The sequence below is a fragment of the Tachypleus tridentatus genome, chromosome 10 (assembly GCF_004210375.1).
Source record: "Tachypleus tridentatus isolate NWPU-2018 chromosome 10, ASM421037v1, whole genome shotgun sequence".
Lineage (NCBI taxonomy): Eukaryota > Metazoa > Arthropoda > Merostomata > Xiphosura > Limulidae > Tachypleus > Tachypleus tridentatus.
Genome location: NC_134834.1, coordinates 189154798 through 189170617, shown reverse-complemented (window position 1 = coordinate 189170617; position 15820 = coordinate 189154798). Strand labels below are relative to the sequence as shown.

General features: G+C 32.5%; 1 protein-coding gene across 6 annotated transcripts in view; it reads left to right on the top strand.

Moving 5' to 3' along the window:
- The first annotated feature begins 256 nt into the window (after positions 1-256).
- LOC143227805 (aldo-keto reductase family 1 member C3-like) overlaps positions 257-15820 on the top strand; it is a 35847-nt gene continuing 20283 nt past the window's right edge. For 4 of the 6 annotated variants that reach the window (XR_013015052.1, XR_013015053.1, XM_076459055.1 and 1 more), the window contains exons 1-5: positions 257-455; positions 1118-1285; positions 1744-1860; positions 5286-5360; positions 5467-5583. Coding sequence is in view for 4 of the 6 variants with exons in the window: in XM_076459055.1 (XP_076315170.1) it covers positions 381-455; positions 1118-1285; positions 1744-1860; positions 5286-5360; positions 5467-5583 (552 nt within the window). In the remaining 2 variants the exon portion in view is untranslated. Of the gene's footprint in view, positions 456-1048; positions 1286-1743; positions 1861-5285; positions 5361-5466; positions 5584-15820 lie in introns of all 6 variants that reach the window. The other 2 variants (XM_076459057.1, XM_076459058.1) reach the window with 2 other exon arrangements.

Below are 15820 nucleotides of genomic sequence, written 5' to 3'. Positions count from 1 at the left end.
GTCAATATGCTGTTCATTTATCCTCAGGCAACACTCAGAGTTAGATAAGCTATTACATGTAGAGAAATGTTGTGTAGACCAACAAAGTTTGCAATGAAAACAGTTTGATAATAAGTAATATATTTATTTACCGACGATAAAACACTACAATGGAGAAGATAGTGGCTCGCGCCACGTCCCTCTGAACCTTGAGCTTTGAAATAGTAAGTAGTTAATTAACACTGTACTAAGTTTTTATAACTGGTATATCTATAGTGTTACGTTCTGGAGGACGTATATAGACTGCATGATATTATAAAGTGGGTTGGATTTAAGTATTGGGCAACGGAAATCCCGTGAATGTGACATTGGTTTTAACATTTAACAGAACCCTTTAAGACATGTCTTCTTTTCCCCACTTTGTAAAACTGAATACCGGGTCTCGAATGCCGTTCGTAGGAATAGACACTGTACTGGTAAGATAAATTGTACCAGAATCTTTAAGAGATCTTTGAACAGACGCTGTATTGTTAACCTAAACTGTACCAGAATTTAGAATTTTAAACGTGTTTGAATGGACCATGTATTGTTAAACTAAATTGTATCACTGTCTTGTATTTAGGTAAGGAAAGCTCTCGCTCGGTAAATCTAATGTTAGTATTTCACTAGAGATAAATAAACAAATTAATATATATATATATATATATTATTTATATAGTTTTTTAGTACCACTACCATGGCAACTGTAGGTACTACCCAACATTTCTGTACGAAACCTCTGATATAGTGTATCATGACTAAATACAGTGTTTTGGTTATTTTTACTTAAAACTGAACGTTACACTCGTACCAATTCTACACAAGTTTCATTTCTTATGATAATATTCTTACTTTACACCATACAATTTTTGTAGCTCGTGCGCTGTTCACGCGATATGTAAATTTATTTATTTATTTTTAACTTAAATACTGTTTTACGGACTCTCACGCAATTTGATTATGGTAGAATATTCGAAAACTTGAAAACTGCGAACATAAATAGCTACTTATTCAGTGTTTTCTTTCATAGAAAAGAAAACTGACGATATTTTGGGAAAATTAAGATATACCAAATATATAATATACGTTATCTCTGTAGATGGAGCCTCATGAAGTATCTTATTTACTAAAAAATGGTATCAACATAGGGTACCGACTTATTGAAACTGTTTATGCTCATAATAATGCAGCAGAGATAGGGAAAGTACTGGAGTCTGTAATGAGATCAGGAAAACTTGAAAGGACAGACTTGTTTATTATTATAAAGGTAATACGTTTAATATATTGGAAATATTTTAACTTCTTAAACCAGCGTTGTTACAACATATTAAATTATATTCTTTAATCAGCCCATTTAAACGTTTCTAAAAGTATGATAATAAATAGTTTTATATGTTTATATTCCAATAATAACTTTATATGTACATAAATAATTTTATATGCGTAAATTATGTTAATTAACAATTTTATGTTTAAATTATGATAATAAATAACTTATGTGCCTACATTATGTTAATGAATAGTTTTATATGTTTAAATTATGATAATAAATAATCTTATGTGCGTGAATTATGTTGATAAATAATTTTATATCCGTTTAAATCATGATGTTGAGGTATGTTACACATGTTTTTAGAAATAAAAACTAATACTTTTATATCTGTTTTAAATTTATGTTGTCAGTAATCTTAAATTAATACTGCGTTTCCTTTACGCTTTTTACAGCTACCTATGCGAGACCATCGGCGGGAAATGGTGAAGTATTTCTTAAAGGAGTCGTTAAATCGTCTGCAGCTATCGTACGTCGATCTTCTATTGTTGCACAATCCTACCAATGATGAAGTAAGGTTTTCACCAACAATGTGCTACTATCATATCAAATCAACAATTATTTTTCGATCTGATTACTAGATTCACTCACGGAAGGTGTATTGTATAGAGGGTGCTAGGTAGGAAAGGAAGTTAAGGTAGACTGGCGTTAATCTTACTGTAAATAAATGAGTAATGGGGTATTTCAACGGAAGGTGGCATCATTGTAGCGGATTAGTGTGTGGGTGTGTTTTGGGTGTTTTTTTATACCAAAGTTTCATTGGGCTATCTTCTGTGTCCACCGAGGGGAATCGAGCCTCTAATTTTAGCGCTGTAAATCCGTAGAGTTACCGCTGTAACAGTGGGGGACAAGTTGTGGGTTAAACTTGTATATTTGTCGTCACGATGGCCTATTTGCGCTCTGTTTGCTATTGGATTTCGAAACACGATTTTAAGCGTTGTAAGACCTCAGACTTACCAGTGGGCTACAGTTTCAATGTAATGGTTAAATCTGTTATCTTTCAATGTATTTGTGTGTATATATATGTGTTCTGCAAAAGTAATTAAACCCCGGAAGTTAAAATTTAGAAAGCATTATAAATAGGATATATATATATATTTATATATTTGTAATTTATAACCAGTACTTCAGAAAAAAATTACATTTAATTTGCGATTTCCTTTATTGTTTAATTTATTAAATTATTTCTAATGTCTTCAAAATTTATTACAATTGTCTTACTACGCTGAATGTAACGTAATAAAGAAATTATTCAGTTTCATACCTTGTTGAGACCAGCGCGGCCTAGAGTTTAGAATCCTGTTATGTGGACAAGAAGATTATTTTCGAATTGTCGGTTTGTTATAAGAGAGACAGTCAAATAACATTACTTGATTGGAGTGCCCCAAGTGCTAGTTTTCTTGACTAGTTGCATTCATTTATTGAAATTAGAGTCGGTAGGCTTGGGTATATCTTGCACAGCTTTGTGTGGATATCGCAAACAATCAAGCAATTGCAGTAGAAATTGACAATGTACAGGGTGGCCCGTAAGTCCCTACCCATCCATATATCTTATGTATCTAGTGTATCTGTGTACTGTCCCTCATTCTCGCTGCATAATATTATGCACAATACGCTCTACAAGTGTAGGTGGGCTTACATCGCCCATATATCTCTGAAAAAAAAATATATGCGTAATTGAATGTAACATAATAACATATGGATGGGTAGGGACTTACGGGCCACCCTGTATATACACATACTGTTTACTCATGTAATATTTTACTTATTATTTAGATGCCAACGTTTCGTAGACAATCGTTACACGACACAAAATTAATCTTCAAAGTTGAACTTTTAATTTCTAAGTTCCTTTAAAAACAAAACTACTCTTGATTCTCGGCTGTTCAGCCGTCTAGTGATTCTCCAACATGGCTGCAGTAGGCTTAGTTAAAAGTAAATATCTTGTTGAAAAGTAATAATTATTCTACTTTTAACAGGGACATAAATAAAATGTGGATATTTCATCAAGAGATGAATAAACTTTATAGCGGGTGGCTTACATTAATTTCTTTGAAAAGAACTTGTTTGTTGAAAATCGCAAATTAACGCGCGTACGTAATTTATCACGAAAATGGTAACATGGAAAAGTCGATTCTGATAAACTCTTCGCTTGACACAAAACGTGGCAGTTTAACAATAATCTCAAGCCGGCAACAACAACAAATAATGTTTCAAACAATAGGTTTGTCAGTTGTCTACAGTAAGGATTCAGTTACTGTTGGTGGAACCTGGTGTGAGTTCTATACAGTAAAAATGCAGTTACTGTTGGTGGAACCTGGTGTGAGTTCTATACAGTAAAAATTCAGTTACTGTTGGTGGAACCTGGTGTGAGTTCTATACAGTAGGGATTCAGTTACTGTTGGTGGGACCTGGTGTGAGTTCTATACAGTAAGGATTCAGTTACTGTTGGTGGGACCTGGCGTGAGTTCTGTACAGTAAGGATTCAGTTACTCTTGGTGAGACCTGGCGTGAGTTCTATACAGTAAGGATTCAGTTACTGTTGGTGAGATCTGGTGTGGGGTATATACAGTAAGGATTCAGTTACTGTTGGTGAGACCTGGCGTGAGTTCTGTACAGTAAGGATTCAGTTACTGTTGGTGAGATGTGGTGTGAGGTATATACAGTAAGGATTCAGTTACTGTTGGTGAGATCTGGTGTGAGGTATATACAGTAAGGATTCAGTTACTGTTGGTGGAACCTGGTGTGAGTTCTATACAGTAGGGATTCAGTTACTGTTGGTGGGACCTGGTGTGAGTTCTATACATTAAGGATTCAGTTACTGTTGGTGGGACCTGGCGTGAGTTCTGTACAGTAAGGATTCAGTTACTCTTGGTGAGACCCGGCGTGAGTTCTGTACAGTAAGGATTCAGTTACTGTTGGTGAGACCTGGCGTGAGTTCTGTACAGTAAGGATTCAGTTACTGTTGGTGAGACCTGGCGTGAGTTCTGTACAGTAAGGATTCAGTTACTCTTGGTGAGACCTGGCGTGAGTTCTATACAGTAAGGATTCAGTTACTGTTGGTGAGATCTGGTGTGAGGTATATACAGTAAGGATTCAGTTACTGTTGGTGAGACCTGGCGTGAGTTCTGTACAGTAGGGATTCAGTTACTGTTGGTGGGACCTGGTGTGAGTTATATACAGTAAGGATTCAGTTACTGTTGGTGGGACCTGGTGTGAGTTATATACAGTAAGGATTCAGTTACTGTTGGTGAGATCTGGTGTGAGGTATATAAAGTAAGGATTCAGTTACTGTTGGTGAGATCTGGTGTGAGGTATATAAAGTAAGGATTCAGTTACTGTTGGTGGAACCTGGTGTGAGTTCTGTACAGTAAGGATTCAGTTACTGTTGGTGAGATCTGGTGTGAGGTATATACAGTAAGGATTCAGTTACTGTTGGTGGAACCTGGTGTGAGTTCTGTACAGTAAGGATTCAGTTACTGTTGGTGAGACCTGGCGTGAGTTGTCTACAACAAAACTTTCTTTTCTGCTGGATTTCGCTATTAGTAAATTGTCAAATATGAGAGTAAACTTATCAAACATGACGTCAGTATCTTTTATCTACAATTAGAAAACTTAGTTTTGTTTTAGCGTAAAGCTACACAATAGGCTCTTTGCACTGTGTTCATCGAGGGGATTGAACCATGTATTGTAGCGTTACGAGCTCTTAAGCTTATTACTAAGTCACATGAAGATAGAAGATGTCCCCCTAACTTCGTAGAATATTTTTCACGAGCTTAACACACGACTTTCCGTTTGCAACTGAGAGACTGAGTATTCGTGAAATATATTTGACATTGTTATTGTTACAATAGTGACTAATTGTACTATAGAAGAGGTTCGTTACGGAGATAATTTATCTGAGTGTCCTTATCTGTATATTTCATATCACTGGCAGAAAGCTTCTGAAGACCCGACAACACCAGGGGGTTGTGTTGATACCAACGAAGACGACCTTATTCAAACTTGGAAGGTAAGTTAACGTTTCGGTCGAAATAGATAGATATGTCGTTTTATTGAATCAGATACCAGTAAAGAGTTTTAAAATAAAAACAAATAATTATTTTTGTTACGTGTAGGGCATGGAAGACGCCTTTCAGTGCGGAATGACAAAGGCAATTGGACTTTCTAACTTTAACCTCGAACGGATCCAGCTGATACGACAGAAAGGTAGAATCAAGCCTGCCAACGTACAGGTGTGAAAAAACCTTTATTTTGTGAACATTTAGGAAGAATAACTGTGATAAATTATTATAATCCTTTGGTTTATCCATAGATTCTCGGGCCGGCATGGCCAGGTGTTTCATGCCGAGAACGTCCACATTTCATCTCGCAAGATTTTTCCTACTGCTTGTTAAAGTAGAGAATGGGCCTCAGCACGGCCAGGTGCTTTGGACGCTCAACTCGTGATTTGAGGGTCGTGGGATTGAATCCCCGTCGCACCAAACACACTCGTTCTTTCAGCCGTGGGGGCGTCATAATGTGACGGTTAGTCCCACTATTCGTTGATAAAAGAGTAACCCAAGAGTTGGCGGTGGGTGGTGATGACTAGCTGTCTTCCATCTACTCTTGCACTGCTAAAGTAGAGGCGGCTAACGCAGATAGCCCTTGTGTGGGTTTGCGCGAAATTCGAGACACAAACAATGATTTAGTAGTTTCAATACTCATATATTATAATATATATATATATAATAAAAGTTATTATTATTTCTAGTATATTTAGAATGAAAAAAAAAGGCTTCCTTTGCTTCGGTGTTTAACATCTTAACACGATGCCCACGTTGGTCCTGATAAAAAAAAAAACAGTTCAGGGTGTGAAAACTACAAATTAAGAATATTTCTGTTAAAATTATCTTACACGCACACACACACACACACATGCACACATTTACTAGGAAAGTCCCACAACAGACCATAGATGAAATCATAATTTATCGGATAGGTCCAAGATTCGAGACCCAATTTGCCGCCATATACGCTCTGCGCTTTCGACCTTGTGTTGTTATGGCTGTAAAAACCTAGTATCGCTATTTGGTTAAGAGTAGATGCATAGGCGGCAAATGCTGTTCATTGTTTGCCCTTTCTCTAGTCACTATCCCTAAAATAATATGACATGCCATGTTCCATACTTTAAATTTAAGGATCTCTGACCTGGTCATTTGATCTCACGTGTCGCACAAGATGTAGTTTAGGTTGAAAACACCAAGACGAAACACCACCTGAAAAAATGAATTACGAGACCAGCTTATTTTGTAAAGTAGAGGTTTTGTTGTTGTTGATAGATTCGGTGGATTTACTCTCAAGGAAATTCACAAGTAAAGTATAGCTTTTGACATAAAATATAATAGCAACAAAACTTTTTACGACTACACAGACTCATACTAGCTCCAAGCAAGTGTCCACTTTTACCGGCTGGCTGATTTCCCTTGCTACTAGCTACAACAAGAATATCAAACTGCCAGAAGGGCATCATTGTTGTATGTCTAGCGCTGAAATGGTACCAGCAGATGTTACATCTATACGGACGGTTCTATAGCAGACACGAGTTTCTCTTCAACATTATGTCAGTTTTCTCAAAATTTCATATAGATTACTTCTGTTTAACATCACCAGAAATGACCCAAGAACTCTATTTTTAAGTTACCTTTTTCTTAACTACATGTTTTTTGGTTTTAAATCATTAGTGACGGTCCGGTTTAATGTTACATTTAATCTGAAGGTAAATACAAAATTTGTATATCAAACAAAACTCGTTACACTGTCGTTTAGCGCATCAATTCACTTGGAATGGTAAGTTTGTGAGCTTATAACGCAACAGAGGTCAGAGTGACTGATTTAGAGTGCGCCTTTACGACAGAGGTCAGGGTGATTGATTTAGAGTGAACCTTTACGATAGAGGTCAGGGTGATTAATATAAAGTGCTGTATCGATATTGGTCCACTTTTCTTTTTAATATATTTTTCCTAAGTCCGTCGTTTTTAAGGCACGATTCTGATATATGTGAAACAGTGTTTACCGTACAAGAGTATATAAATACTCGTCACTAACGACGAGTATGTGGTGTACTCTGTGGCTCCATTAACCAAGTTATTCATATTAATTAGGCTTCACCGTTGTAAAGGGTTTTACTACAAGTTATAAAGGAAGTACATTCGTAAATTATAATCTATTTTTAGCCTAAATGATCATTGTATTTTTTTCTCCCCTAGTAGCACAGTGCTATGTGTGCAAACACACAATGCTAAAATCGTGTTTCGATACTCGTGCTGAGCACCACATTCTATAGCTTTTTGCTTAATTACAAAACAATAATATTAGTTTTATGTTTTAAATTAGGACAAATAAGACAGTTGAGAAAAATCGAAATGTTCGTATCTAGATTAATAAAGCATCCTAAATTTGGAAAAAAGTATGATTTTTTCAGGCATAACGTCAACGTTTCGTTAGAATTGAGTTATTCAGTGTTGTTACTGTTTATATCTTAAGTTTTATAAGTGTTTATTGTGATTTTAAAATGCGGATATGGACTTCTGCGCGATCAATCTGTTGAAACAGACACTGAGAAATCGCCCTCCTCGAACTTTAGGTGGAATATGGAAAATATGCAGGGAGCTATATTTTGTTTAGGACATGACAGTTTCGCGACAATAGAAATTACGCTGCAAGGCTATTGTCTAGAAAGACGATATTTAGATATAACATGGCTGGACGTGGTGTCATGGATTGTAACGACGTAACGAGCCTCTTAAAATCGTTTTAATACAATGTATTTGTTCAATGTGGAATGAAAGGAAAAAAGAAGGAAATAGATATAATTTTCACCAACGTAGAAAACGTATTTATAAGTATTGTGCGAACTAAATATTTTTAATTTCACTTGCATTACAATCAAGATTATGTTATTTTGAAAGCGGTAAAAGAGTATAGATAAATGAACAAATTCTAACAGAATCAGGAATAAAGGGTCATCTGGACAGATCCGGTTGTTAAAACTATGACATTTTCAAGAAGAAACAAGATGAAAACGAAACGCTAATATAGCACTTCAGAACACAAAATTACTAACTTTTCTTGTTAAGCTAAAAGAGTAACAGTCAGTGTTACCTCACCGTTTTTCTAAGTACGTGTTTACCGTACAGAGTTCACAACACACAAGGGTTTTGTACATATACCATCTATATATATTCATGCGTTGCTTTTATAATTGTTGCTTTAGCCTTCATATCATTGAATAGAAAGCGTTTTACTAATGGCATTGCAACGAGATTTTCGTTACGTTATTCGGTTTTGTTCCGCAATGTACGTGTGATTCACTTAAGATATGTTCCATTTTTCATTTAAAGATATCAGTGATGACGAGAAACCCACTTGTTGAGAAATTTATATGCAAAAACGGCTCGTTTGGGCTGAGAAAACACTTTTACATAGAAGAGCGAACGTTTCGACCTTCTATGTAAAGTGTTTTTTAAACGAAATTTTCATATATAATTTCTCATTTAAAGATAGTTTCTTTAATATTATTGGCTATAAAATTAAAAAAAAAAGAACACACAAAAATCTCTTGATTATTCATTGATTTTTACATTTGTGATATTTTCGTGTTACCCCATCCCAGCGGTGTGTCCGCGGTCTTATAAGTTAGAAACCGGGTTTCAAGAACAAATTGTTGTTGTTGAATGTCGTCCTTAATACTGAGGTGAGAAACCAATAGGAAGGCGGCTAGTTAACATTACCCATCGCTAACTTTTCAGGCCTTATGTCACATGGAGAACGTTTTTTTCGTATTTTTTAAACACAACGTAGATAGATTAATATGGAGAATTATACTCGGACTTTTGTTTTCGTCCTATTACCGGAACCTTCCCCCATAAAACGCCAAACCCACCCACCCGGAACTTTCCCCGTGCAACAATTTACTGAGGTACGTAAATAAAAGTATTTTAACCTAGAGAAAAACTGTGGATAGTTCTACAGATCCAATAGGTATTCTTACAACGCACCCATGGTATAAATTGCGAAGCGTGATTTTTTGTTGTTGTTACAGTAACAGAACGCGAATCACAGAACAGCATCTCCACAACCCAATACGCTAATCAGTGGGCTGGGCCTTCCGCCCTATAATTATGTAGGCTATTCTTAAGCATACGGATTTATGATTAGTTTAAATCTCCTAATCTAGCCAAACCTCGTAATATATTACTAGGATTACGGCCACAATCATCTTTAATGGAGTTACAATGTCAGGATCCGGAGTTCGATTCCTGGAGATTTACAGAGTGCAGATAGTCCATTATGTGGAGTTGTAATGTGTTGATTTATGACATCGTATGATACATTCGGATAATTACAAATTGTAGATTTCTGGTGTGTTCCTTTTTTCCCGCGGAAGTTACATCAGATAATCCAAAGTGGCTTTGCTATAACACATACACTCACTTTCTAAAATAACTGTAATTGTTTTTATAATTGTTTACTGTGACCTAAACTTTATGTCTGTGTCCTAGGTTCTCTCTCTTCTTTCTCTTTTTAATCACAGAAAAGAAACGGTACTATATTTTTGTTTCGAAACGGTACTATATTTTTGTTTCGAAATTGTACTATATTTTTTGAAACGGTATTATATTTTTGTTTCGAAACGGTACTGTATTTTTGTTTCGAAACGGTACTGTATTTTTGTTTCGAAATGGTACTATATTTTTGTTTCGAAACGGTACTATATTTTTGTTTCGAAACGGTACTATATCTTCCCTTATTTCTTTTCTCTTTGCTTCTTTGTTTTTAATTTATTCACATTTTTTGTGTTCTGTTTATCTCAGTTTTACTGTATTCTTTGTTTTATCTACTCAACAATGTTTTGATGCTAGTGTATAACATGTCCCAATTGTTTATTCTGTTGCTGTCATTCGAATTTGTTGTCCACCGAGGGAGTTTTCAATGATTTTTAGCTAACATCTAATGAAGGGCCTTAGCCCGAGACGCTGTCATTATTTAAAAATGAAGTTAGTGTTTTTCATCTGCTGTTGTATATTTTTCACAAGAACAGTTCTCTTTAATTCAAATGTAACAACATACGACGTGGCGCAAAATTAACGTAACAAAGCTGTCGAAGCATTTAAAACTAAGAGTCTTAAAATATGATAAAATTCGAAACTAAACAAAATGAATTATCCAACAACCTTAATTATAACATGTTATGAACGTATTTTTAGAAGCTATTTATTTTAACCCATCCAAATTAGAGTACTCTACTCGTAATCTGAGGGTTGCGGGTTCGAATATCCATCGCACCAAACATGCTCGTCCTTTCAGCCGTGGGGGGAGGGTGTTATAAGATGAAGGTCAGTTTCACTATTCGTTAGTAAAAGAGTAGCCACAGAGTTGGTGGTGGGTGTTATAATTACCTGTTTCCCTCTCTCTAGTTTTACACTTCTAAATTAGGGACGGCTAGCGCAGATATTTCTCAACTAGCTTTGTGTAAAATTAAAAAACAAACGTACCCCCAAGTGACACAGCGGTATGTTACGGACTTATAATGCTACAAACTTGGTTTTGATATCTATGGTGGGCAGAGCACAGATAGCCCTTTGTGTAGCTTTGTGCACAATGACAAAACAAACAAGCTCTATAACTTCAGTAATAGTAGGCCTATTGGTAGTCTAATTTAAATATTAGGCATAATACATAACGTAAGGCTTAGCTGAAATACTACTTGGTAATTTTTTTCTTTTGCTTTTGGCTACAATTCAATATCATAAAACGTCTGAAATAAACTATTTTACAGTTATATCACTGAAGTTATAAAAAATGAATAAAAAATAAACCTTTCTAACAAATCAATATGAATATTGAGCATACGACATAAACACCGTAGTTGGCCTAAGAACAATCAGGTAATAGTTTTGTTGCTAAGCGACAATGTATATTGTTTAGTATTACCAAAAAAGGAGAATGAAAGCATTCTCGTCAACAGAGGGACAAAGGGAATAAAGCCTTTTAGAGTTAGTGATACTGCTGTGGTTCCCACAGAGACACATACGAGGTTGAAAATAAACCAGTGAAATATACAGAAAGTGAAAATCCAAGTTAAATCCTCACAGACGAAAAAAAATGTAAAGCGAATGAAGTATAACTAATCAGGAGCACCACAATACGTAACTATAACTACATAGAGAATACACGAGTAAGCAAAGTAGCAGCTGACAGTTTCTAAAGCTTTGGTGACGAGGCTTCTTTACCATGAGAAATTTTACTTGGAATCCAGGTGGCGTATCGTATCTCAGACAAGAAACGTTTACCGAGTGTCATTAAAATAATAATGATAATGATAAGATAATTGAAACTGTGAGGGGAAGTATTTTGTAGAGGGTCAATAGTTCACATGAAATAACATAAATTATATGGATTATTTTTCAAGCACCAAACCGCAACTGAATCTTATAAACACATTATTTTTGTTGTTGTCTCATTTATTCAAGTTGTGATCTCGTACTTATTAGCTCTGTTGGCAGTCTATGTTTTTACGAATTTTCCTTCGCTATAGTTTTTCCTATGGGTGTTTCGTAGTTTCCAACTATTTGTACGTTACAAACACCTTCTGTTTTCTCGTATTTATCTTTTATTCTTAAGCTACAGGAAACAATAATGCCCTTATACCTTGTGCAGCATGTTAGTTCTCAACAATTAGCGCTTCCCGGTGGTTTAGCACTGGAATTGTCCGTTAAAAAACAAACAGGATTTGAATACCCGTGGTGAGCACAGTGCAATGTGGAACATTGTTCTTAACTAAAAACAAACACAAATGTTGGTTTGTTTTGTTTGTTTTTGAATTTCGCACAAAGCTACTCGAGGGCTATCTGTGCTAGCCGTCCCTAATTTAGCAGTGTAAGACTAGAGGAAAGGCAGCTAGTCATCACCACCCACCGCCAACTCTTGGGCTACTCTTTTACCAACGAATAGTGGGATTGACCGTCACATTATAACGCTCCCACGACTGAAACGGCGAGCATGTTTGGCGCGACGGGGATGCGAACCCGCACAACCGTTGGAAGAATGTATATGTGTTTTCTTATAGCTAAGCCGCATCGAGCTATCTACTGAGTCTACCGAGGTAAATCGAACCCTTGATTTTAGCGTTTTAAGTCCGTACACTGACAGCTGTACCATTGGGTGACTCTTTAATAAATTTCACACAAGTTTAAATGACAAAGTAATCCCTAAAGGAAGAGATGGATAAAACTTGAAAGTTATCTCAGGACGTTTTACTCTTTATATATGTAGTACTCGTGGATTAAGCCTAATTACATGAGTTTATATGTATATATGTGTCCGTAATGTACACATGAACATAAGCTAGCAGTTAAGTTAATATTTAGAGGAAAAAAAGTCACAAACGCCAAGACCAAACCTATCACAAAATAAAATGTATTTATAATACAAAACAAGCCTTAGAAACAAAAATTTTGCATAATAAAGAAAGGTCGTCAAGTTGTAGACCATAATGTGAGGATAAGACCTGGTCTGGTATTCTATAGATAACATTATAGCCTATGGCTTGGTGCAAACGTTTTCGTTTAAGACCTGTTATTATTATTAATATATATATGCATACACAAATAATTCAATAAACCTGAACTCATCAGTCAATGGGTAAAATAATATGTATAGTATTGGGAGAGGGTACATCAGGAATGTTGAGAACATAAATCCAGGGAAAATGTCACAATACAAACACGAACACATATCTACTTACAAGCATTTCTATATCAAACCTCGTTCTGCTTCATAAAACAAATGTGTGGAAATCGTGTATTGGCAGTTAATAACTGATTTGTTTTATTACTTTAATTATTATGGTTTGGCAGTTATTAACTGATTTGTTTTAATACTTTAATTATTATGGTATTAACAGTTAATAACTGATTTGTTTTATTACTTTAATTATTATGGTATTGGTAGTTAATAACTGATTTGTTTTATTACTTTAATTATTATTGTATTAACAGTTAATAACTGATTTGTTTTATTACTTTAATTATTATGGTATTGGTAGTTAATAACTGATTTGTTTTATTACTTTAATTATTATGGTATTGGTAGTTAATAACTGATTTGTTTTATTATTTTAATTATTATTGTATTAACAGTTAATAACTGATTTGTTTTAATACTTTAATTATTATGGTATTAACAGTTAATAACTGATTTGTTTTATTACTTTAATTATTATGGTATTAACAGTTAATAACTGATTTGTTTTATTACTTTAATTATTATTGTATTAACAGTTAATAACTGATTTGTTTTATTACTTTAATTATTATGGTATTAACAGTTAATAACTGATTTGTTTTATTACTTTAATTATTATGGTATTGGTAATTAATAACTGATTTGTTTTATTACTTTAATTATTATGGTATTAACAGTTAATAACTGATTTGTTTTATTACTTTAATTATTATGGTATTAACAGTTAATAACTTATTTGTTTTATTACTTTAATTATTATTGTATTAACAGTTAATAACTGATTTGTTTTATTACTTTAATTATTATGGTATTAACAGTTAATAACTGATTTGTTTTATTACTTTAATTATTATTGTATTAACAGTTAATAACTGATTTGTTTTATTACTTTAATTATTATGGTATTAACAGTTAATAACTGATTTGTTTTATTACTTTAATTATTATGGTATTGGTAATTAATAACTGATTTGTTTTATTACTTTAATTATTATGGTATTAACAGTTAATAACTGATTTGTTTTATTACTTTAATTATTATGGTATTAACAGTTAATAACTGATTTGTTTTATTACTTTAATTATTATGGTATTAACAGTTAATAACTGATTTGTTTTATTACTTTAATTATTATTGTATTAACAGTTAATAACTGATTTGTTTTATTACTTTAATTATTATGGTATTAACAGTTAATAACTGATTTGTTTTATTACTTTAATTATTATGGTATTGGTAATTAATAACTGATTTGTTTTATTACTTTAATTATTATGGTATTAACAGTTAATAACTGATTTGTTTTATTACTTTAATTATTATGGTATTAACAGTTAATAACTTATTTGTTTTATTACTTTAATTATTATTGTATTAACAGTTAATAACTGATTTGTTTTATTACTTTAATTATTATGGTATTAACAGTTAATAACTGATTTGTTTTATTACTTTAATTATTATTGTATTAACAGTTAATAACTGATTTGTTTTATTACTTTAATTATTATGGTATTAACAGTTAATAACTGATTTGTTTTATTACTTTAATTATTATGGTATTGGTAATTAATAACTGATTTGTTTTATTACTTTAATTATTATGGTATTAACAGTTAATAACTGATTTGTTTTATTACTTTAATTATTATGGTATTAACAGTTAATAACTGATTTGTTTTATTACTTTAATTATTATGGTATTAACAGTTAATAACTGATTTGTTTTATTACTTTAATTATTATTGTATTAACAGTTAATAACTGATTTGTTTTATTACTTTAATTATTATGGTATTAACAGTTAATAACTGATTTGTTTTATTACTTTAATTATTATGGTATTGGTAATTAATAACTGATTTGTTTTATTACTTTAATTATTATGGTATTAACAGTTAATAACTGATTTGTTTTATTACTTTAATTATTATGGTATTAACAGTTAATAACTGATTTGTTTTATTACTTTAATTATTATTGTATTAACAGTTAATAACTGATTTGTTTTATTACTTTAATTATTATGGTATTAACAGTTAATAACTGATTTGTTTTATTACTTTAATTATTATTGTATTAACAGTTAATAACTGATTTGTTTTATTACTTTAATTATTATTGTATTGGTAGTTAATAACTGATTTGTTTTATTACTTTAATTATTATGGTATTGGTAATTAATAACTGATTTGTTTTATTACTTTAATTATTATGGTATTAACAGTTAATAACTGATTTGTTTTATTACTTTAATTATTATGGTATTGGTAGTTAATAACTGATTTGTTTTATTACTTTAATTATTATGGTATTAACAGTTAATAACTGATTTGTTTTATTACTTTAATTATTATTGTATTGGTAGTTAATAACTGATTTGTTTTATTACTTTAATTATTATTGTATTGGTAGTTAATAACTGGTTTGTTTTATTACTTTAATTATTATGGTATTAACAGTTAATAACTGATTTGTTTTATTACTTTAATTATTATGGTATTAACAGTTAATAACTGATTTGTTTTAATACTTTAATTATTATGGTATTAACAGTTAATAACTGATTTGTTTTAATACTTTAATTATTATGGTATTAACAGTTAATAACTGATTTGTTTTATTACTTTAATTATTATGGTATTGGTAGTTAATAACTGATTTGTGTTAATACTTTAATTATT